General features: G+C 38.7%; 1 protein-coding gene across 1 annotated transcript; it reads right to left on the bottom strand.

Moving 5' to 3' along the window:
* PRPF18 (pre-mRNA processing factor 18) lies at positions 1-22,948 on the bottom strand. Its single transcript, XM_054590943.1, is given in 12 exon segments — positions 1-46; positions 3,261-3,399; positions 3,402-3,451; positions 5,647-5,717; positions 5,845-5,925; positions 5,928-5,990; positions 7,402-7,470; positions 9,085-9,113; positions 9,116-9,166; positions 9,169-9,229; positions 20,789-20,884; positions 22,737-22,948. Coding segments are annotated over 11 exon segments (714 nt in total). The 5' UTR covers positions 20,843-20,884; positions 22,737-22,948.
* Between the last annotated feature and the right edge of the window lie 3,123 nt (positions 22,949-26,071).

Below are 26,071 nucleotides of genomic sequence, written 5' to 3'. Positions count from 1 at the left end.
TTAAGCAATGGCGTAGAGGAAAATGGCAGAAAAGAACCACAGCCATCTAAGGGCCAGAAGGACCCGAAAGGGCAACAGGCAGCTCAATGCTTGCAAAACATGAAGTGGGAGGGACCTCCCCGATATCATCTGAAGTGTCCCTATTCCTACCTCAGGTAATTCTGCCAGGTAAAGAAATTGTTCATACTATTTTTTCAACCTCTCTGAATCTATATTTATTTCAAAATTAAATGTTAAATAAAAGCATTTCCTTACACTGATTAGAAATCTGCAGTCCTTCCTGTACCTTAATCAGTCTGTAGCCACATAGGGTATGACAAGTATAATCCCTCTTCCACCAGAAAGCTCTCTCATTTTTTGTAACTCTCTTGCCCAGATCCCCACCAAGAGTCTCCTTTCTCAAGGACTCTTTTGTCCTATAGAGCATGGGTCCCAGCCTCTGACTGCAGGACTGGTACTGGTACAGGCCTTTTAGGAACCAGGCCACGTAGCAGGAGGCGACCTTGAATACAATGCACTTGAATCATCCTGAAACCATTCCCCCAACCCCAGTCCATGGAAAAACTGTCTTCCATGAAACCGGTCCTGGTGCCAAAAAGACTGGGAACTGCTGCTATAGAGATAGGGTATCCATTCAATCAGCAGATATTCACTGAGCAACCACCGGAAGTGTAACACGTTAGTTCTAGACTCTGAGGATAGAACAGTGAACTATGTTCTTGCCCTGTGGAACCAATACTAAATTATTACATCTAATAATGTAGCATCAGCTATCCTTAGACTTTCCAGTGGCCATATATTGCTAATATTATTACAGTTATAGTCCACTAAAGTCCCATATTTTTCTTCTTATACATTGCTCAGATGTATGCTCAAACAACTAGGTTACTGGATCCAAATTTCTTTATTTGCTAAATGTTTTATTTTTAGAACCTGCCCTTTTCTTCAGTCTGTCAAGAACTTCTAGTATATCAGTTTCTTTTCTACCTCTTAGCACTCACCCTATACTTTCTAGTATCTTGTTGTCTATAAATCTGATAACTATACCTCTCTGTATAATCATCTGCATCGGTCATTGAAATACTGACCAGGACAGTACTCTGATCACTAAGGACCTACGGCATATGTTACTAGCATGCACCAAAGTAGACATGGATTTGTTACTCAGCATTCCATGGCTTCCCTCACTCAACAAGCTGTGAGTCACCTGACAATACTGTCATTATATCTGTCCATGAAGACATTATTTGGTTTAGGCCTAACACCTTCCCAAAGTTCTGTTATGGAAAAAAAATTTTGTTTTTTTAACATGGACATTTCCTATTCACCATGTAAAGGCAACAGTGTGGAAATTGCCAAGGGAGTGAGAGAGAGAGAGAGAGAGAGAGAGAGAAGGCTGGGGGGACGGTGCAAAAATTAGGACAACTGTAACAGCACAAACAATAAAATATTAAATTCTTTTTAAATGAAAGGATAACAGTTAAAAGGATGAACAACCGAAGGAGAGTAAGTCACTGTAGCTTCCAGTATAAACCAGAAAGCTTTAAAAAATAAATACTAGGTATATTTTTAAAAAGAAAATCAGTTTATGAGGAAGTACCATCATTAAAAAAGGAAATGCTTTTTAGTTAAGATAATTTATATAATTATATGAACTTTTCTATGCACTATACTTTGATCAGGGTATTGCTGAACACTAACAAATTTAATCATTGGAAATTGTTTTCTATTGTTAAAGCCAAATAACTTTTCTTTCCCAACTAAAAGATTTTTGCCTTCAATACATTCACTGGTGATTATTTTAAAAAATGGAAATGTTCTAAAATTCCCATAACTATATTAGAGCTCTATAAATTCTACCATTTATACAGAAAACCAGGTTAAAATCATTTTTTAAAATGCTAATATATGTGAATAAAGTATAAAGCATAACATAAATTAATATTCAGCATTTGGAATGGAAATACAAACAAAAAGATAATTCATGAATATGGTAATGATTGTTCTCTGGCACAAAATCTGAAAGCACTTTGTGCATTTTAAGCGAATTTTCAATTTTAAGTAAACTTCCAGAGTATCATCTTCCAGCTTTAGAATGAACATTCAGCAAAAGTCAATATACAGGCACAGCCTGGGATTCTTGACAATTTGGCAAAAGCAAAGAATGCAGTTGATTTTCTTTTTTCTCACTAAGCAGAAAAATTTAATCAGTAACAAGTGTACACAAGTTTATGTGAGGTATGTATAATACAACTAAGGAAATAAACTAAAAACACTTCAGACTATTTGTGTAGAGAAGTGTTGTTTTACACTACTTAAAAATTATATTCATTAAAACCAAATCTTTACTAATTCATATCTTTTATGCTAGTAAATGTTAAATCTACCTAGAAAATAACAAAATGAGATTTACTGTAAAACACTCTAAATTTGCTGCTCTTCACTAAACTCCCAAAGCAAACTGCAATAGTCTTATTTCAATGCTGAGGTAAACGGAAAGCACAACCCTTCACTCTGTCTTGCAACATATATAAAGCTCAAAAGGTTTTATGAAGGTGGACCCCCCAAAAATGGGAATTATCTCCTGGAGGGCAGGCCCCTATAGTATAGGCTTCCCCCGCTAAGTGAGTGTTCTAGGAACCCATCTGTATCAGTGCACCAGCTGGTGTTGTTAGGAGAGGCTGCATTCAGCCTCAGTGAATTTTTTCTTAAGATTTTTTCAACATGTTTGCCCATTTTATGATGGGTGATTTACGAGCACACCTGCCCGCAGCATGCTAAGTGTTCAGCATTTTCTGACCAAACATGGAATGACCCCTGTGCCCCACTCTCTATTCACCTGATCTCACTCCAGGCGACTTCTTTTTTGTTTCCCCAATGAAAAAAGGCCTCAAAGGGAAACATTTTACTGACGCGGAAGAGGCAAAACAAACAAAAAAAATGGCAGAAGCACTAAAAGGCATGAAAATCAATGAGTTCAAAAGCAGTTTTGAGCAATGCAAAAAAACAGTTCAACAGGTGTATTGCATCAAATGGAGAGTAGTTTGAAGGTGGCTTAAATTTAAACATGTAAGAATAAATACATATTCTTTTTAAATAAATTCTGGAGTTTTTTTTGGTCCCCCCCTTGTATTTTACTCAGTGAAGACGTCTTAACACAAGTATTTATAAGAAGTGGACTTATATCCTATGATGCTATGTTGTATTTGCCACAGTTCTTTTGCTCTCAAAATAGAGTTTTGGAACAGGAGAGCGTTAACCTCCAGAGAAATGTCTTTCCCTCCAAAATGCTTCTCTGAATGTATTTCCTCTGTGTTTCATCATTTAAAACATGTGCAACATGCTTGGAAAACATCTTTTCCCTACCAGCTCTGGCATGGATACCAACCATCATGACATCAGGGGTCAAGGGGCATTTCCATGAGCCATCTGAAGATAAAAACCATTAGCCGAAAAAGAAAGATTAAGAAGAGATCAGAAGAGCAGAAATATTGCGTTGGTCCAAATTCTTAATTCAAGTATTTCACAGCTCTTTATGATATAATTTTCATTCCCCTTATTCAAACAAAAGAAATTAAAATATGGGATGACTGACTGTCCTGCACAGGACCACACTGTCCATGGAAAAACAAATCAAAGCTCACCTTGTGAGTGAAAGACAAACATTGCTCTGCAGCCTTTGTGCACTAAAAATTAATGCACTTTGATCTGGAAATACCAGGCAGGGAATTTGATGCACTGCCAGAAAGCTCTAGTTCGGCTCCCCTTTCTACCCAGCCGTCTCCACAGGTGGTCACGCAGAAGACAGAAGCTGACTAGTTCCTCACCATCCAACCTGAAACGCTGTCCACTCCCTGCACAGCAGCCAGGCCTCTGGCAGCAGCGGGGGCTCCGCACGCCGGGGCTACGAATGGAGGGCCCACGCAGAGGTGGAAACAGAATAAATGCTGGCTCTTGAATCAGCTCAAGGACAGGATCCGTTCACCGTGGCCCCCAAACCTCCCACCTGCCTGGAACCTTAAAATAAAAGCTACAAAACGTAGAGACAGAAACCAATACAGGCCAATGGCTCTTTTCCTAAACCAAGCCTGGAAACTTGTGAAGAAGGAAGAGAAAGAAAACCAAAAGAGAGAGCAAGGAAATTCTAAAAGACCCTGAGGGTTTCAGAGAAGCCTATACAGCTAGGCCTCAAAGAGATTTTAATTAAAAAAAAAAAAAAAAAAAAAAAAATCAAACACTAGAAATAGCTCTACTTAATTTTTTAAAGCTTCATTTCTAAAGGGCACATACACATTTTTATCACTGATTCCCATGTGTGTAAATTTTAACACTGGATATTAATTGAGAAAATTCCCAATATTTAGTTCACCTAAATTTCCAAATAACACTGTCCAAATAGATTATTAAGGTTTCTTGGTTCTTTGTGCAGTTTATACAACATAAACTTTCACCTGAATCTCATATACGAGAATGAAAAATGTAACAAGAGGAAAGGCAAGTGATCTGAGTTCTATTGCAGTGACGGTGGCCTTAACCATCCGTTCCAGCGCTGTCCTTGGTAAGCAGCATGCAACTAACAGAAACCATTCCAGAATAAAATTTATAGCCATAAAACCAAACCTTTTTGGGGGATAAAACTCACTAGCTCCCATATAGAGGGAGCAAAAACAACACTCTAGCCTCATCCGCAGGAGGCTCTGATGAAGGAGACCACCCAGGCACCCAGGAGGGCCTGCCGTCCCTCTGAGCACAGACACGCAGAGCCCGGAAGAAGCCATGCCGCCCCCACCTTTCGGTCAGAGCCTGCCTCCTGTTCTGGACCTGCTGCCCCTGAACTGCTGCACCGAAATTCTCCACGGCTGCCCTCTGGGGGGCACGGCCACCGGAAGGCCCGGTCCTCCCCCTCGGCGTACGGCCCACCAAGGAGTGTCCCATTTCCCATGCCCACCCCTGGGGCACCAGGCCCTCCTCTTCTTGTTCCGCTCCACCAACTGACAGCCCTTCCGTCGCCCCTTTCTGAACTCTACCCCAGCAGCGCTTGGACACCAGAGCTCTTTCCCCATGACCCCTCCTCCCAGGGCCCATTCAGGAAGGAGCAAGGGGAAAGGGTCCCCCAACCAGGGGTCGGTCACGGCTGCGGTCCTGAAGTGGGACAGATGGACGCTGGCAGGCTGACATGGAACTTATTCTAATAGAAACAAGTGTAAAGGGCAGTCAAATCCCACTGTATAATTAGTACAACTGTTCAGCTATATTATGAGTAGTAGGTATTTATAGCTACATAACATTTTTTCTGCAGGTTTAAAATTTGTTCCAAGCTGTAAGCAACAATCTAAAAATTTTGATTCAGCCCCACTCATGAAATGAACATTGCCTATATCCATCCAGTTCATGACCTGAAGAATCTTTTCACCTACCTTAAAAATGACTAAAAAACACAGGGTGGTTTGAACGTTTTAATACTGAATGCTGTCAATACATAAATAAAAGGGTTTTTTTGTTTGTTTTGTTTTGTTTACTGCTAATTCATTTCACATTTATTCTTAAATCTCCTATGTAAAACACTTCACACTAAACGAACATATTATGCACACAACCTAAATAAGCTCATAACCATAATTCCAATGGACAGCACGGTAACGTAGCTTCACATATTGTCTTTGCAACATGAATTTAGTAATATGTATTATGGGCTCTTTAATAGCAGCAGGAAGATTCTGGAAAAGAAAAAGCTCAACTAATTTTGGAAGCTACTGTGTGTAGTTACTATAGTAATTTATTCTGACTTTATACATTGTATTTTTTCAAAATCAGTTAACAAAAGAATTTTTTGAGAAACCTCACCCTTTTCGACAGCTTTCTGAAAAGGGGTCTGAGGGAGGACTCGGCCTGTCTCCGAGCGTGAGCCCCGCTCAGTTTGCCCTGCCCACTGCCCTTTTCACAGGGTCTTCCCTGGCGTTCAGTTCTTCAGCCCAAAGGCCAGGAAGGAACTGGTGAAAGAACGGGTAAATTTAGACTGCAGTGCCGCCCAGTGGCTGAACAAACTTAAAAGCTCGCTAACACACCAAACAGTGTATTATCATCCTTAGAATTTCTCCACCTGATTAAAATTTCTTCAACTGATTAAAATATCATCCTCCAATATTTAATTAATAAACTATACTTGCTTATTCTGTCATGTGTGTTTTTAAGTAGCACCTTTGGCATTTCACAACCTTGCCTATTCTATATCTATTCCTAGCTCAAAGAGTCCATTTCCCCCTAAAAAGCATTACCAAATGACATAAACAACTATTTGACAGAGATTTTCTGCTACCTAAAGTATACCCCACCTACATTATCAGGCATATTATAATATGTAGTGTGATATTTAATCAATCCCCCAAGTATATTTTTGTAGTATTCTGACTTTCTACTTTTGCAGTAAGAGAAATAATTCAATTAAAAATTCCCACTAAAGAGCCTAACTAAAGGAAAAGGAAAGAAAAAAAAAAAGGAACAATGACCCACATGCTCTCCCCACCCCACCCCAGAAAACTACTGCAGTGCCCCTTGGGTTTACCTGTACGAGGAGCACACTTCCCGAGGCAGATAAGCAGGGAAGGCTGAAGAGAACACACCCCTCTACTGGCATGCCCTGTGCAACCCTGTATAAGGAGGGGCCACCACTCTGAGAAAACTTTAGCTCATAACTAGTTCCCATGCCCTATCTAGTTCCATATCATTTCCACGATAGATTCAGAATCTGGATGACTGATATGCTACACTTAAATTGTAAATGCAAGTAAAAGCACTTACTGCATTTAAATCTCATGGCCTGAATACAAACTTGTAAATAAATGTTGAAATAAATCTGGGATTTGCACACACTCTACAAAAACTATTTACTAAAGACAGGAATGCTGAGAAGAAAGTTGGAATGAGCCTATCACAGCCAGAATAAGCAGCTTTCTGTAGAACTGAGAAAATGAACAGTTTCTGAAAGGTTACTGATGTGTTTGCTTTTTTCACTGACAATGTCCTCTTTCCTCCTTCCTTTCCTTACTCTCATCACCCCTCAAAAACGATTCTGGAACTCCCTCCTCACTGCATTTCTTCTTAGACTGTTCTAAAAAACAAGGTAGAACTCCTCAAACGTCTTGTTCATTGCACTGCTGTAATTCTATTCTCTGTGTTTACGTTAATAAGTCAGCTTTAAAGAAAAGTGTCAGAAGAACATAAATATACAGTGTCTTCAATTAACTTATACATCCAAGTGCACAGAGTCATCATAAACAGGGCACATGCCAGAAATGTTTATTTAGATTTCCCTTCCCAGTCTTTAACCACTGACAATCCAAAAATATAAAACAGTACTTAACCAACCAAAACATCCTCCTTTCTTAGCCTAAAAGCACATACCTTATGGAATTTGGTGATGATGTCCATCTCTCTACGATCATCACCTTTCCCTGAAGATTCTGCCAATGCCTAAAGAAAAACAACGCTCCAGCTCATTAGTAAAGAGCAACAACGGAATAAACGGAATAGATATGTTATCAACGCCAATCTAAACATGGCTCTTCCTTACAAAAACTGTCCAATTGCTATATAAAAACCTGATGGAATTTCTAGATATACATTTTTAAAAACACCAATTTGCCATTTAAATTGTGAAAGCATGTTATCTTTATGAATCAAAAGACAGAAGAGGGTAAGGGGAGTGGCTGCTAATGCACATGAGATTTCTCTCCTCAGGGGAATGAAACTGTTCTAAAGTTAGGTTGCAATGATAACTGTACCACCCCATAAATTTACTAAAAACCACTGAATAGTCTGTACACTTTAAATTAATAACTTGTATGGGATGCAGACTCCTCAATAAAACTATTAAAGAAAAGGAAGGGAAAAAGAAAACCCAGAACTGGTTTCTCATACCAGTAATTCCAGTAAAATTTAGGGTCCATAGATAGGTCTTGGGGTTGGGGGATATAATTAAAAGGACACCCTCTTCAACTATGTCTGCCACGTGCAAGAACTAGGAATAAAAGGAAAAAGAAAACTGTTTCCATTTTATTAAGAGCTTTAAATTAAGCCACAGTGTTTGCTATTTGGATGACACAACATTGCTCTTTAATTGAGATTACACCTATCACTCCACATTGAACACACAGGCAAAAATTAGAAAGCAGAAGATTGCCCAGTGTTGAAAGGAATGAAGGGATGCAAGACACATCCTGCTGGTGCGGTAGAGACTGATACAGCCATTCTGAAGAGCAACTTAGCAGCACTTAGACAAGTTAAATCACATATACCCAGCAATCCCACTTCTGAGTCCGGGGGGTGATATACAAGATTATTCATCACAAAGCTGTTTGTGGTGATAGGAAGCTGGGAGTAATCTAGTTGTCCATCATTATGGTGTTGGAGACAGAGAACAAAAGTCAAAGGCAGTGAATACCACAGGGTATGAACTATTACTTAGCAGTTAAAAGCAAATATTTAGCTGTACCTAAGGCATCAAGGATGGGTATTAAAAACACAGCTCAAAGTATAAAAAGGAAAAGTAAAAAAACAGAATGAAGATTTTCACAGAATGCCATTTATACAAATGAAAAACATTCACACAAAACACAATTGGTTTTAGAACACCACCAACAAATAAAACAATAACATCAAATATATTAGAATGACTACTTTTGAAGGCAAGAAGCAGAGGAATGTGAGCAGGGAATGAGAAAAAAGGGAGTGAATAAATAAAAAACATATAATGAAAGAATAGCCTCTGTAATGTCCAGAAACAAAAGCATTCTCTGAACTGAGCAACCTGATGAACTCAACCATTTGCTCCAGGGAATGGGGGGGAGTGGGCATGTGTGTGTGCGGGGTGTGCGGGGCGCGTGTGGGGGGGGCAGGGGGCGTGGGGGGGCAGGGGGTGTGTGTGTGGGGGCAGGGGGCGTGTGTGTGGGGGGAGTGGGAGTGTGGGGGGGCAGGGGGCATGTGGGGTGGGGGGGCAGGGGGCGTGTGTGTGGGGGGCAGGGGGCGTGCGTGAGATGTGTACAGGGAGGGGAGGAGGTGATGAGGTACAGTGGGTATAGCAATTACCTCTAACTCTTCAATTGTGGTGTTTTTTAATGAAATTTCAAATCATTCTGTGTGTCTTCCTCTCCAGGTTCTTGATCATCCATAGTTCATTCGGGTATTGCTGATCGATCTTATCCAAAGCTGCTTTCAGATCATTCTTCAATCCCTAAGAAAGGTGAAAATTAAAGCTAATATGAAATTTCCCTGAGGTTTCACTTAATTTTTCACTAATAATAAGTACAGTGCATCTCAGACAACCAGTCAAGGTGGCAGAGCGGGTAAACACTGTTCTTGCCTTCTCCCATGACCACATCAAAATTACAATTAAATGATAGAACCACCATCACCGAGAACCACCTGAAGACTACTCTGAACTCCCAAAACATTCGGAAATGTCAACAGTATAAAACTAGTGTCTCATTTATATACTAAGCTACCACTATGTTTCTAACAGCAGCAAATTCCACATTCTACTCACATCCAGTTTGTGACCATTTAATAAAAATGAAAGCCTTAAAGCTGGACCCTTACTGTACACCATATACAAAAATTAACTCAAAATGGATCAAAGACCTAAATGTAAGAGCTAAGACTATAAAACTCTTAGAAGAAAACATAGGGGGACAGCTTCATGACATTGGATTTGTGAATGCTTTCTTATTTGCAACACCAAAGCACAAACAACAACAACAAAAATAGATAAGTGGGACCTCATCAAAATTCAAAAAAGGTTCATGCCTCAAAGACACTATCAACAGAATGAAAACATAACTCATTGAAAGGGAGAAAATATTTGCTCATCATATGTGGTAAAGATTGATATCCAGAATACGCAGGTAACTTCTATAAATTAACAACAAAAAAACAACCAAGGTGATTAAAAATGGGCAAAAGACTTGAAGATCTGCAAATGGTCAATAAGCAAAAGAAAAGATGCTCAACGTTACTAGTAGGTAGGGATATGCAAATCAAAACCGAAATATCACTCCCATTAGAATGGCTATTACCCAAAACAACAACAAAAAACACCCCAGAAGACAACAAGTTGTGGCTAGGATATGGAGAAATGGAGGAGCTGCTGTGGAAAACCGTTGGCAATACCTCAAAGTACTTAGACACATTATAATTAAACACCAAAACACATTATGATTAAAATGTCAAAAGTTAAAGACAAGGAGAGATTCTTAAGAGGAGGAATAGAAAGCCAACCAGTACAATCAATAAAACCCGTATAAGACCATCATCAGGTTTTTCAGCAGGAACTTTGCAGGCCAGAAGGCAGTGGCACAACATGTTGACAGTAGAGAAAGAAAAAACTTCTGAGCAAGAACACTATATCTGGCAAAGTTATAGTTCAGCACTGAAAGAGAGATCAAGAGTTTTCCAGACAAGCAAAAGCTAAAGGAGTCCATCACCATTAAACTGGATTTATAGGACTGTTAAAGGGACTTTTCTAATGTGAAAAGAAAATGTGCTAATTAGTAACAAGAAAACAGTACGAAAGAAATCTCACTGGTAAATAGAAGGGCAGTGAATTAATCGCATATGAAGGAAGTATGACGGTTAAGACAAATGTAGTAAAAACTAACTACACTAATTAATTAAGGGATATACAAGATAAAAAGATGTAAAATGTGACATCAAAAACAAAACGTGGGCTGGGTCAAGTAAAAATTTAGAGCTTTAGAATGTGTTCAAAATTAAGCTGTAATCAACTTGAGAGACTTGCAGTTATAAAATATGTAAATCACTAGTATGTAATGTACAACGTGGTGACTATAATTAATACTGTTTTGCATATTTGAAAAAATTTCTGAGAGTAACTTTTTTTAATCCTCACCTGAGGATATATGAATGTATTAATTTGGGAAGAGGGAAAAAGGGAGAGAGACAAGAGACAGAGAGACAGACATCAATGTGGGAGACGAACAGCAACTGGTTGCCTCCTGCAGGCACTCCTACCTACAGGGGACTGAACCGGCAACCTAGAGATATGTCCTGACCAGGGATCAAACCCACAACCTGCAACCTTTTAGTGTACGCTGTATGGGACAACGCCCCAACCAAATGTGCTACTCGGCCAGAGAAACTTTCTGTTTTGTGGGTGGTTCCTCTTGCTGTGCAGAAGCTTTTTAGTTTGACAGAGTCCCATTCATTTATTTTTGCTTTTACTTCCCTTGTCTTTGGGGTCAAATTCATAAAATCTTCTCTAAGACCAAGGTCCATGAGTTTAGTACCTATGTTTTCTTTTATGTAATTTATTGTTTCAGAACTTATATTTAGGTCTTTGATCCACTTTGAATTTAGTTTTGTACATGGGGAAAAACTGTAGTCTAGTTTCATTCTTTTGCACGTGGCTTTCCAATCTTCCCAGCACCATTTATTGAAGAAGTTTTCTCTTCTCCATTGTGTGTTTTTGGCTCCTTTGTCAAAAATTACTTGCCCATATACATGTGGTTTTATTTCTGGGCTATCAATTCTGTTCCATTGGTCTGTGTGTCTGTTTTTCTGCCAATACCATGCTCTTTTGATTATTGTTGCTATGTTGAAGTGAGGTAGTGTCATACCTCTGGCTTTGTTCTTCCTCAGGACTGCTTTGACTATACAGGGTCTTTTGTGGTAGCGTACAAATGTGATAATTGTTTTAGTTTTTTAAAAAATGACATTGGGACTTTGATGGGAATTGCATTAAGTCTGTATATTGCTTTGGGTAATATGGACATTTTTAACCATGTTGATTCTTCTAATCCATGAACATGGAGTATCTTTCCATTTCTTTGTCTTTTTCAATCTCTCTTAATAATGCTTTGTAGTTTTCATTATATAGGTATATATATAGGTCCTTCACATCCTTTGTTAAGTTTATTCCTATGTATTGTATTCTCTTGGATGCAATAGCAAAAGGAATTTTCTTTTTTCATTTCTTTTTCTGAAGTTTGTTAGTACTGGGTTGGCCATAAATTTCTTTTAGTTTTTTCCGTACGATGGCTGTACTAGTACTTAGTTGTCTTTAACTTCATGCACAACAATATTACTAGGTTGTATGGTGACAGCTCTCATATCAGTGTGCATTTTTTAAAAAACATCAAAACTGGTGAATTTTTGTGCAGCCATTTTAATATTGAAGATGGAAGAAGATAAGCAACATTTTTGGCATGTTATGTTTTATTATTTCAAGAAAGGTAAAAACACAACTGAAACGCAAAAAAAACATTTGTACAACGTATGGAAAAGGTGCTGTGACTGAGCGAACATGTCTAAAGTGGTTTGTGAAGTTTCTTGCTATTATTGATATTTTGGCCAAATAATTCTTTGGGGCTGTCTTATGCATTGGAAGATGTTTAGCAGCACCCCGGCCTCTACCCACTAGAAGCCAATAGCAGGTGATAGCTGACACTACTCTAAATATCCAAATTAGTAGTTATTGGTGAACATGAAAAATGTGTCTTTTAAGGAAAAAAATAAACAGACTTTTAGGCCAACCCAATATATAGGAAAGCAATGGATTTTTGTACATGATTTTGCATTCTGCAACTCTACTGTATTATTGTTTCTAACAGATTTTTGGTGGAGTCTTTAGGGCTTTACATATATAGAATCATGTTATCTGCAAAAAGTGACACTTTTACTTTTTCATTCCCCACTTGGATGCCTTTTTTTCCTCTTGATTGCTCTGGCTAGGACTTCCAGAACTAGCCAGAGTAAGAGTGGGCATCCTTGTCTCATTCCTGATTTGAGAGATATAGGTTTCAGGTTTTCACCATTGAGTATGTTGGCTGGGGGGCTGTCATATAATTGCTTTTATTATGTTGAGATACTTTCTTTCCATACCTATTTTATTGTTTTAATCAGAAATGGATGTTGTATCTTATCAAATGTTTTTCTGCATCTACTGATAGGATTATATGATTTTTATCCTTTGTTTTATCAATGTGGTATATTACACTGATTGAATCATGTGTACTGAACCATCCTTGTGCCCCTGGAATGAATCCCACTTGATCTTGGTGGATTATTTTTCTAATGCATTGTTGTATTCTATTTGCTAGTATTTTGTTTAGGATTTTTGCTTGTGTAATCATCAGAGATATTGGTCTGTAACTTTCTTTTTTTCTGTTATCCTTGCCAGGTTTTGGTTTTAGGGTTATGTTGGCCTCATAAAATGTTTTAGGAAGTATTGCCTCTTCTTCAATTTTCTGGAAGAGTTTGAGAAAGATAGGAATCAAATCTTCATTGAATGTTTGGTAGAATTACTAGTGAAGCTATCCAGACCCGGACTTTTATTTTGTGGGAGGCTTTTGATAACCATTTCAATTTCTTCACTATTTATTAGTCTATTTAGATTTTTCGAATTCTTCATGATTCAGTCTAGGAAAGTTATCTATGTCCAGGAACCTATTTATTTCTCCTAGGTTATTGAATTCGGTGGCATATAGTCTTTCATAGTATTCTAGTATGATCTTTTGTATATCTGTGATGTCTATGGTAACTTCTCTTTCATTACTGATTTTGTTTATATGAGTTTTTGCTCTTTTTTCCTTAGTGAGTCTAGCCAGGGATTTGTCAATTTTATTAATCGTTTCGAAGAACCAGCTCTTTATTGTATAGTCTTTGTTCTCTATTTCATTAAATTCTGCTGTAATTTCTATTATTTCTTATTTCTTCTTTCTTCTGCTGACTTTCAGATGCTTTTGTTCTTTTTCTAGTTCTTTGAGAGGTAATGTGAGGTTGTTTACTTGAGATTTCTCTTGTTTCTTGAGATAGGCCTATAATGATATAAACTTACCTCTTATTACTGCTTTTGATGAAACCCCAGAAGTTTTGCTATATTGTACTGTGCCTCTCATTTGTCTCTGTATTTCTTTTGACCTCACCTTTTATGTTTTGACTCAGTAATTTTTAACAGTATGTTGTTGAATCTTCACATATTAAATTCCGTTTTGCAGTTGATTTCTAATTTCAAAGCACTGTGGTCAGAGAAATGCTTGGTATGATTTCAGTCTTCTTAAATATAGTTCTTCTTAAATCTTCTTAAATATAGTTCTTTCTACAGTATATATAAAATTATAATCGCTGTTAAGTCTATAGTCCCTAATTTGGAGGTGTGTTATTATTTATAGCTCTTATTCCATCAATGACTATACTTAACTAAAGATGATGCCTCATTTTATTAGTAGTAATTATAATAGTACTCCAGTACCACGCCCCACTCAAGTATTTTAGTACCTCATAGTCCAAAGCTCATTCCATCAATGACCATCAATGGATGCTAAGACCATCATAGGAAAGAAAGATTGATGGTGAACAATGGAAAGACCAGGCTGCCAATGCTTGAACCCACTAATCAAGCCTGGCATCAAGAAAACATTATGTTTTATATTATATCCTGTGTGAACATTATACCCAGTGTTATACACGTAGGAAATACACATCAATACAGCATTCCTGCCGAAAAGGTCAATATGAATCTAATCAAACATTTAGGTCTAACTTCAAGTTTACTAGAAATACAGGAGATAGAAGAATAAGCTAAATAATAACACAGGGAAACAATCAAACACTAAAGGAGTTTTACATAACTATCCCCAGTTTCTCCAACAAGTTAATGGCATCGAAAAGGGGCAGATCTGGGGGGGTATAAAGATGTTCACAATTAAAAGAAACCAAGAGTATAATAAACAAATGAAATGACTGTGACTGAGCTTTGTGTGGGTTTGATTCAAACAAACCAACTGTAAAAAGACATATATATATATATATATATATATATATATATTTTTTAATTCAACTGGAGATGTTTGAATGTGAAAGTATTGATATTAAGGACCTAATTTTAATTTTGTTCGGCATCATTTTGTTTACATAAAAATATGTTCGTGTTTTCTAGAGGTACAAATGTAATAGATGAAGAGTAGACAAGGGCTCATTATACAATTATGTTTTCAGGTATGCCTAAAACTTTCATAATAAAGTTTTTTAAAAGATCATTCATTAATTCAAAGAACATTTACCACACACCAAGCACAGCTTCACAGATGTAACGATGAAGATATATCTGGGGCTAAGAATTGATGATATCATTTGAATATCAAAACTACCCTGAAAAAGGTGTGAACAGATAATATTAATCTCATAGTAGAGGTGAGACACATAAGAATTAGAAGGTGACAATCCCATAACTTAGCCTCATGAATAACAGAGGCAGAACTAGAACTCTGGTCCTTCAGTTCTTTGTACTGTCTAGTATTCCAAACTACAGTTCTCCACTCCCAAAATGTTATTTTAGCATCATAAGTTGCTCCTTTGCCTATGTAGCAGGTAATTTCATATTTCAAGTAAATAAGCTGACAAACACATACGATCTCCTTTCAGAAAGGACAGGTATAAAAGAAGAAAGTAAAGAACTCAGCAGGCCAGAGCCCATGGACTAATCTGTAACTGATATTGTTTACTTCCATGTCTCAATTTCATCGAATATACCTAACAAAACTTTAAGCCTAGAAGACCACTTATCAAAATGCAGTTCACGGAATTGTGGGGGTTTCTTAGACCACATCAAAATTACAACTAAATTATAGAACAACCATCACTGAGAACCACCTAAAGACTAGATGAACACAAGTCCTATAACGAAGGATATAAAGAGGTGACCACCATGTGACTGGCAGGAGGATAGAGACATGGAGCCCACTATGTGGTGATTCCGAATCAGGAAGGATATCTCAGATGCAGAAGGTCCCCTTTGAGGAGCGAAGGCTCCAGCCTTACACCAGGTTCTTAAACCTGGGGCACCAGCGCCAGGAAGGAGCTCCCATAACATCTGCCTGTGAAAACCAGCAAGAACTGCTTCTGAGTAAGAAAGTGGGCTGATGAAGACCAAAGCATCCTCTTAAAGGGCTTGAGCACAAACTCCCTTACTCATAAACTCACTTACCCTGGGGTCCAACACCCAGGCAGCAACTCACAAAGTACCAGAGACATAGAGGAAAGCATTAAACTGACTAGACTCAGGGCAAAGGCTGGAAGGGCAGAGGTAAAAGCAACTCTCTCCTGAGAAGGATGAACTGGCAGGTGCCAAATTTGGGCTCTCCACTGACATAGCTAAAACTGTTCACTCAGCACTGGTGATTCCTTGAGAGCCCGTCCCACCCAAAAGGTCACTTGCAGAGGCCTTTTCACACCAGCAGCCAGCCTCAGCTAGTGCTGAGGACTCTCCTAAAATCTTTCAGAGGTCCAAAAATACCAGACAGTGGCTGGCCTCAGTATGGCCTGTACCTCTTGCTAAGCAGGCCCAAGCCTGGCACAAGCAATGACAAGTCTCAACTTGCACTGTAACTCCCGTAAGGTGGCCCCCAACCTGGCAAATTAAGGACCTAATTTGCCACAAACTCACACTGCGGAGCCCACCAAAGGGCCCCAAGGCTGACATTAGTGGCAGTTCACCTTGGCTCACAGCATAGCCTCTCCCAAGTGCCTCCAAGCCCAGCACAAGCAGAAACCACCACAGATTACTTTTAACTCCCACCAGGTGGCCCTGACCTGGGCACAAAGGGCAGCTGAACTGACCCTTCTTAAGAAGCTCCAGAACCAACATATCCCGTGGCTGGCTTCAGATGACACCAGAGAACTGCACCACAGACAACACACCTGAAAGGCAGACTTAATTGGCACCAGAGCCACAGTAAAATGACTCCTACTTCATGCAGCCAGATCCCACACAACAGCTTGTCTGCTGCAATCATGGACAGCCCTCACAGCCAGTCAGCCTGAAGGTCCATCCTACCCACTGCTGTGTCAACAGCAACCAAGGGTCAACTGCAAAAGAAGGGAACACACAACTCACACAGGGGACAAGGGACATCCCTGGAGCACCTGACTCAGGTGATAAGAAGACTTCACCACTGGGTCTCACAGGACAAACTATATAAAGCCACACTGCCAAGAGTGGGAGATTTAGGAGATCTACCTAATATATAGAAAGAAACACAGGGAATCACCCAAAATGAGACGAAGAAAAATGTTCCAAAAGAAAGAACTGAACAAAACTTCAGAAAAAAAATTAAAGAAAATGGAGATAAGCAATGTACCAAATATATAGTTCAAAACACTGAAAAACTGGTTATAAAGATGATCAATAACTTAGGAGAAAAACAGATGAACTCAGTGAGAACTTCAACAATGAGACAGAAACCATAAAAAACACCCAGTCAAAAACGAAGAACACAGTAAAAGTGAAAAATACATTAGAGGGAACCATCAGAATAGATGAAGCAGAGGATCAAATCAGCCAACTGGAAGACAAAGTAGCAAAAAAACACCCAAGTGAAACAGCAAAAGAATAAGGAATCCACCGCTGACCCGTGTGACTCTGTTGGTTGAGCGTCACCCTGTGTGGCAAAAGGTTGCCAGCTGGAATCACGGTACGAGGACAGGTCTGGGTTGCAGGTTCAGTCCCTGGTCTGGGCACACACAGGTGGCAACTGATCGATGTTTCTCTCTCTCACATTGATATTTCTCTTCTACTCTTTCTCCCCTCCTCTCCTCTCTAAAAATAAACAAATAAGCCCTGGCTGGTGTGGCTGAGTATATTGAGTTCTGACCTACGAAGCAAGGGGTGGCTGGTTTGATTCCCAGTCAGACCACATGCTTGGGTAACAGGCCAGGTCCCCAATACGGGGTGCGTAAGAGACAACCACACACTGATGATTCTCTCCCTCCCTTCCCCTCTAAAAATAAATAAATAAAATCTTTAAAAAAAAAAAGTAAAATCTAGAAAGAAAGAAAGAAAGAAAGGAAGGAAGGAAGGAAGGAAGGAAGGAAGGAAGGAAGGAAAGAAAGGAAAGAAAGGAAAGAAAGGAAAGAAAGAAAAGAAAGGAGAGAAAGAAAGAAAAGAGAAGAAACAAAACGAAACGGAATCCAAAAAAAGTGAACATAATTTAAGAGACCTCTGGGACAACATTAAGTAAACCAACATTCACATGATATGGCTGCCAGAGAGAGATCAAGGGATTGAAAACCCATCTGAGGAAATAATGACCAAAAAATCTAAGATGGCTGCAGAGTGGCTGGAAGCTCTATCCACTTGCTCCCAGGTCCAGACTGACCTTGCAGCTAAACCACAGAGCAATAAACTCAAAAATCCAGCTGAGTGAGAGTGAGTGTGAGCGAGCATGTACACAGGTGAGTGTGTGGGCGCATGTGAAAGTGTGGCCCGGGCTCTCCTGGTGGAGCAGCTGCCACTGCTGCTGCCCAGCTTGGTGCCTCTGGTGGTGCAGATTGGGGGAAGGAGCCATTTTGAGGAATTTTAAAATATCAAGGAACATATATATAAAGGACCCACGGACATATACAAAGGAGGGTAGGATTGAATGTGGGAGGTGAGGGGTGGGTAGGGCAGGGGAGAGTAATGGGGGGGGATGGGGACAACTATAATTGGACAATAAAAAAAAGAGTTCAAGAAGAAAAAAAAAACATGTGTATCCTGATTTGACCCATTATTAACAATGAAAATATCTGTAAATTGAAAAAAAAAAAGACTAAAAACCATCCTACCCAGGAAGAAGCCTCGGAGAGCCTGCACCTTGGTGCCCAGACTTTTCTCAGTACCCTCTGCCCCAGGCAGGGCTGTGCATCCCGCTGCTGCCAAAAGCCAGGATCTGGGGACTGTGGTACTTACCGGGGAGGGAGCTGTCACCTCCCTGACCCAAGGCACCAAGGCAGAGTAGGCTGGAGGCAGGGACCACCCAGGGAGCTCAGTGGTGCAGCTGCAGCGGCTTGGCAGCAGGAGCCCAGCTCCGTGGCAGAAGCTCGAGGCCGACTCACTGGAGGGAAGTGGTGCAAGCGCCTCAGCCACAGCTCAATGCTGTAATACAGCGGCTGCGCTCTTCCTTCCCCCGCCCCATCAGGATGATGTAAGACTTGAAAGAAGATGATGCATACGGGATATAATCTATTAATTTAGGAGAGAGGGAAGAGGCCTGGGTGTGAGAGAAAAGGGTGGATAGGTGGCTTCTGGACAGGACAGCTGTCACAATACAATCTAACAAAATAGTTTCAAATGAAGTTAAAGACAACTAAGTGCTACTAGAGTCACTGTACAGAAAAACCGTAACAGACTTTTTGGCCAACCCAGTGTATACATACATGCTAAGCTTTTTATCAAATTTCAAGGAGCTGATGGATACTCTGAAGTCCATCCAAAAGGCTCAATGGTAACTGAAATCTAGAGGTTAATATAAAGTTAATGTAAGAGAATATTCAGTGTGAGGAGCGAGTGGCCTAGACCTGAACTTTAATAAAAACTAACATTTACAGAACAAAAAATAAACAATAAAAAAAAAAGGTGCAGCCTGTCAGGGAGATCAAGAATAAGCAGCCTGAGGAGTCAAAGGAAAAACAGGAAGCTGTGGTGGAAGAGATGCCAAGGGAAGAATGAAGGAGGAGAACCAGTGAAGAGTGTCAACTGCTGTTGTCAGTCACGAAAATGAAGGTCACTGTTGTCCCTGATTAGGTTGGAGTCAGGATAGCTGTGGGGACAGAAACCAGCTCGCATCAGGTGAAAGAATGAGTGAGAATTAAAATTTATTTTAAGAAGCGTGGCTACAAAGAAGAGTCGCTAAAAAATAAAAACAAACAAAAACCTTTTTAAAGATGGGAGAGACATTTGTATGTTTCAGTGCCCATGGAGATTTGCATGTTTTGGTAGAGATTACTAAAGACACAGGAAGAAAGGGGATAAGTGATACTAAGGTTCCTGATGATGCTAAAAAAGGATGGATGAGTTGGGATCCAATGCGCAGGTGGAAGGTTTCACCCAAGCTGTAACCGATTCCTCACTCATTTTAACAGAGGAAACGAGGTGGGATTCCTTGCCCGTTGGCTTCTTTTTCTCTTTGAAATTGAATGCATATTCCTTAAAGAAAAAGATCAAGCATTGCTTTCTTTTTAGTCCTCTGTGGCAGAGTGCAGTATCATGCATATAGGAAATATCTAACAAATACTGGAGAAAAAAGCTATAATTCTACAGAAAGCCCACCCTCATCACTACAATTAATAAAACTGCTAATTATGACCCAACAGTCCAGTTTTCCACATAAATGAGGCATTGCCAATGATTCACCAATCCCAAGCCTTCAAAGCACTGGCATTCAAGCAATTAACTCAACGTAGTTACACCAGACAGAACAGTTTCAGGACAGGTGATAAGAGGTTTATCTTAGGAGAGTCTCCAGTTTAAAAAAGGGGCACTCACAAAGTATTTATTCTTTCAACTATCAGCCTAACAATAAAAAGCTGGGACTCCGCTAGAAATGACCAAGATGAGGAGGCTCTTCTGAAAGAACAATATAGAACATAGATGGGTATTTCCCAGCTACAGTGATGGCAATGAAAAAAATTCAGAGATCTCCAACCATCATTAAAAAAAGGAAAAAAAAGAAACACAGAATGAATTAAAATAATAAAACAAATGACAGAACCACATGTAGGTAAGGTAAGAATTGTTTCATGAAACTTCATATGCATATCAACAAAATATTAAAATTTATTTCTTATTGTGTTAGAGCAGTGAAAAAATATTTAAAGTTACTGACATGAAACAGAAAGATAAAAGCTATAAAGCAACTGTTTCTATTCAGCTATAAAATTATACAGCTATAAAATGCTGTCTTCCCATACATACAAAAAGTAAATATGTCTAGTCACACATATTCTTATATAGGCACACCTTGAAGATACTGCAGGTTTGTTCCAGACAACCTCCATAAAGTGAGTACTCCATTAAAGCAAGTTGTAACTGTTGGTGGAGGGTCTTGCCTTAAATCTGAAAAAAAAAAAAAGAAAAAAAAAAGAAACATTTGTGAAGCATAATAAAGCAAGGCATAATAAAGTGAAGCACAATAAAACAAGATATGCCTGTATTGCTCAAGAGCACTCACCTACCTTCTTATGCAAATATGCACATGATAAACCTGGAGGGAGAACTCAGTTTTTCACGATTCAATTTTCCTTCTAAAGTACTTAGATTTCAACATCCTGGTCCTCCTAAAATCAGTTATGTATTCCAACATCTAAGCTACTTTTTTTCAAATACTCTCAAATCACTCATCTAAAGAAAAAGGTCCCTGAAGTAGAGATAAAAATATTTAGTTACAAATATGAATAAAGTTTCCCCTTTTATTTACTAAATAATATTCTACTGAACTCCATCCACCATATAATCCCAATTTCCTCACACCTCATCATATACATAATCTTACATTACATCTAAAGATCTAAGCAAATGTTCTCAAAGTATGGTCACCAGACATGGGATCCTTAAGATCCTTTGCAAGGGTCTGTGAGGTCAAAACTCTCTTCAGCACTAAGGTACTATTTGCCTGTACGCTCTCGGACATTTGTACCAAGGGTAAAAACCAAGGGTAAGTCTCCTGAGTCTCGGCAAGCACGCATAAAGCACTTCTTATTTATGCACACGAAGTATGACGTGTGTCTGGAAGAAAAGCAATTGTGTGATTACACTGCAAACTAAACTGGTTGCTTTCTTCATGGAATATTATTTTTACATGAAAGAATACCTACAAATGATAGTCATTCAGACTTAGACAACTTCCCAAAAGTGAGCAAGGTAAACCTGCCACTTCCAGCAAACAACTGATGGTATTAGCTGCCTATGATAAAATGTCAGCTTTCAAGTGAAAATTAAAATTGTGGAGATCTTAGACGGTGTTCCAATACTTAAAGATGTTTCTCATGACGTCACTGGTGATGTTAAATAATGCGATTTTAAAATATGATGTAATGAAATTTATCAACATTTGGAAGACATGCATAACTCAATAAACCAATACCATCACATAATCAATGAATTAATACGATATATAAATACTTTTAAATATTCTCAGTTTTAACTTCTAATGCAGTAAATACTGATAAACCCATAAACAAAAGCCCTATGGGATTATTAATAATTTGGAAGAGTGTAAAGGGGTTCTCAGACCAAAAGCTTTGAGAACCAGTAATCTAAGTTATTGCTATGCAATAAAGGAATGGAAATCAACTTAAGGACATTTCTAAGTCACATAATTCTTTTTTCCTCTTTATCCGCTGTTTCTCCAACACAGTTTCAGCCTCCCTGTCAGTTAAGAGCTGACCAACTGGCTTTTCTATGTGTATAGGATGGTGGGGGCGGGGGGGGGAGATAGAGAAGAGAATACAATAAAAAATCGGTTTTACCAGTAGGAAGGAGCCGAAGTCTGCTAAAAACTAATTCTGAATCTGCCCTTCCTCTATGCCTCAGTTGGGCACAAACCGTTAGGAAACTCCAGACATGATCGACCAGAAGAACCAGGGCAGAATTCCGAAGAATACCGACAGATGGGAGTGAGTATAAGAGGCAGTCAAGGAAAATTGAGAGCGCAACGGGCAGCTGGGGGAAATTTTGCCAAAATCCTGGGTTTTCCTGCAATTCCCCCATTTCTTCCATAAGGCTCCCGAGTAAAAGGGGTCAAAGGAGGACTTGCAGGGACCGCTCCAGGGTTGGGGGTGGGACCCTCTTGTTAAGCCCCATCCCCGCCAGAGTCCTTTCAGTAGCAGTCCCCTGGCTCCCAGGCTCCCCGGCTCCCCTCTCGCACACCCCTACACAACCCAGCGCCCACGACCCCGCGGTTCCTCACCAACTGGTTCCAGTCCTTCACGAGATGCCGCTTCCAGAGGATCTCTGACCTCAAATATCCATGTTACCCAAGTTTCAGCTCGATTTTGCCTCTCCAGCTCCACCCGCTAAGCCTCACTCAGCCTCAGGCGGCGAACCCACCAAAAAAAGGAAACCCAAATACTGGAAGAAAACACAAACACGGGCTGCTTCCGGCGGCAGCTAAGGTGAGCAATAGGAAAGAGAGCTCTTCAAGGCGCCTTTTGTTGACGGAGGGGCCTTGGATTAGCGGCCCCTGGCGGCGCCGTCCGGCAGTGCGCCTGTACTTCCCACTACTACACAAATGGACTGAAACACCTATCTTCTGAATTGTGTGTAGGTCGACACACTTCATTTTTAATGATTTTGTCATACCTTCTTGTACCTGCTAGTCTAGTTCAGGTCCAAAAACCTCCTCGCAGAACACTTCAATTATGCTAAATAAGGCCAGATCCTTAATTATTCTACCAGAAGTTCACATCAGAGTTTCTGAAGTTCCTTGCTTGCCAAAATTGATGTCCTAGACCTAGAGAGTGAGAAAAACCTAAACAATACTACAAGCTCATTAGTACAAAGTAAAAGAGCAATGTCCATTGCTAGCCTGTTAAATTCCCTGTAAAGTTAAGCATCTGCACCCAATTTGTCTTTCCTTTCTCAGTTCTAGATTGTTTACATCTTAGTGATTGAACATTTACTCCAAGTTAAAGATAATCTTTTTGGTCGTGTGTTCAGCAATCAAGATTTTCAGGACATGATTGGAGACATAGTCAGAAATTATTTCGTTTTTAGTCCAATCCAAGAAGAAAAATAAACTGGAGAAAAATCACATAAGAGATTTTAATTAAAAAGACCCCAAACACTGTTTACAATGCATTTATTTTTGGTTGTATGCCCTTGAATATTTTTTTAATTCTACTGATAGTCACTGAACAATATTTGACATGTTAGTTTTTCCCACTCAAAGAAAGAAATATCATTCTCAGTCAATTGATAATGGGCAAGATGGCTTATCAAAATAAAAGAGAATTGTTCAGTTCAATTTAAGTTTTTTATTACATACGTGTGTGTTGGTTATGTTACACCTAAAAGATATCTGACTTTGCCAGAAATAAATTGTTGAGTTAACTCTCTCTGCCCTAAGATGATTTGTTAATTTTTAGGGTTTTTGAAAGCTTAACATACTTTACAAAGAAAAGGTTCTTGAGCTAATAAACATGGTGACATTCTTACATGAATATCTGTTTCCTGAGTCACTCACAATTCAATAAGCAAATAATCATTTATTAGGGTTTTCCTGATTTAGGGATTAGCAATTATGACACAAAAACCTGAAAGGTTGACACAAAGGATAGTAACAGGGAAGTCTACAAGGACGCAAAGGAACAGCTGGCCCGCTGGGATAAAATTAGTGTAAACCAGAGAAATTACTACATACCATAAGCAGGCTCCTATTAAATTTCAGGATCTCATTGATTTTGATGTTTATGTAAACATGTGAATTAAATCTTGATTAAGACCTGAGATGGAAAACATAACAGAGGTGAGTACCTGAACAAACAAAATAATGAGTAAGTTTTTCAATACAGAAGGGGGTAAAAAATGACCAGGAGAGTTTAGAAACACTCAAGAAAACCAATGAATCCTGACTCTAAAGGAAAATGTATTCATTTAAAAAATATGTATCCTATTTCATCAAAATAAAATTTAAAGTGAAATACTGCAAACAACCCAGATGTCCTAAATAGGAAAATTGTTAAATAAGTTATAGTTTATGCATAAAACCAAATAATGTGAAACATTGAAAACCATGTTTCAAAAATATTCAATGATATGAGAGTGCTCATGACATGAAAGTTAGTTAAAAGAAGAATTAATGAAACTAGAAATAGAGCATGTAATCTGTATTTGGTAAGAAAAGCATATAAACCTAGAAAAATTATTTAAAGGAGACATAAAAATACCAAGTCGTTATCTGTCAATGGTACTACCTGGGATTCTTTTCTTCAGTTTGTACCACAATTTGGTACAAATTCCATAATTCAGAAAAAAACATCCAGATAGCAGTCATTTTCTGTTTTATTAAGTTATTGTTGAAATTTTTCATAGATTTTCTAGCATGATTACTTTAGAAACTGTGTACATAAATTTTAAATAATGCCAGTAAAAGAAAGCAAAGGATTAGACAAAGTATATATTTTAAAATCTTTATAATTATTCAATCAATGTTTAAATATTTTTTTATGAGCTCTGTATTGCCTTAGATGCTATAGCCTAAATCAAATATAAAAAAACAGTTCTACCCTTGAGGACATTACTGGTTAACTTGAGAATCAAGAAATAGGTCCTGAAAAGGTAAATTAGGTAAGATAAATATGATTTAATAGCATATATTGGGCAATAATAACATATTCACAGAAATTAAAGACCAGTGATTTTTCAAAAGAAGAAATAGTAAGAATCAATATATGATCGATAAGATTATTCTTTTCTTGGAGAAACTCATCCTAAGAGATTATTTGTCATTTCCTGACACTGGAGGAAATACCACACATTTATTCAAGATGGTCTTGGTTTGTTTTGCTGCTATCCTAAAAGATAGAATGTAATATGGTTTTTCTGTTTGTTTGTTTTTCTTTTCTTTTTGGAAAAAAAAAACACAACTATATGATCTAATACATGGCCTCAATCTTCAGAATAACCAGGAGGACTTTTTGCACCCAGACTGCTGGTCCTGATTCCCAGAATATCTCTCTCATTCAGGAGTTTGGGAGTGGGGCCCAAGAATCTGCTTTTTGATCAAGTTCCCAAATGAGGTGGCTGCTGTTGATTCAGGGGCCACACATTCTGAGAACCAATGATCTAATACACTGTTCTGAAGTCTCTCTGGGAGAAAAAAAAGTTGGGTGAGTCAGAAACTCAATCTGTATGGAGTCTTTTTTTTCTTTTTATTATTATTATTTTTAATATCTATTTTATTGATTCTGCTATTACAGTTGTCTCTTTTTTTCCTCCTCTTTATTCCCCTACACCCTGCACTGCCCTTCCCCCCAGCATTCCCCTCATCTTAGTTCCTATCTGTGGGTTGTACACGTCAGCTCTTTGGCTTCTCCATTTCCTATACTATTTTTAACTTTTCCCTGCCTATTTTGTACCTACTATTTATGCTGCTTATTCCCTGTACCTTTCCCCCATTCTTCCCCCTCTACTCCCTCTGATCTCCATTTCTATGATTCTGTTCCTATTCTAGGTGTTTGCTTAGTTTGTTTTTGTTTATATTTTTTGTTTGTTTTTAGGTTCAGTTGTTGACAGTTGTGAATT

Source organism: Pteronotus mesoamericanus, unplaced genomic scaffold (assembly GCF_021234165.1).
Source record: "Pteronotus mesoamericanus isolate MK-2021 breed Mesoamerican mustached bat unplaced genomic scaffold, CSHL_Meso_final contig_130, whole genome shotgun sequence".
NCBI lineage: Eukaryota > Metazoa > Chordata > Mammalia > Chiroptera > Mormoopidae > Pteronotus > Pteronotus mesoamericanus.
The sequence above is the reverse complement of the archived record's forward strand: the minus strand, read 5'-3'. Positions and strand labels throughout refer to the sequence as shown.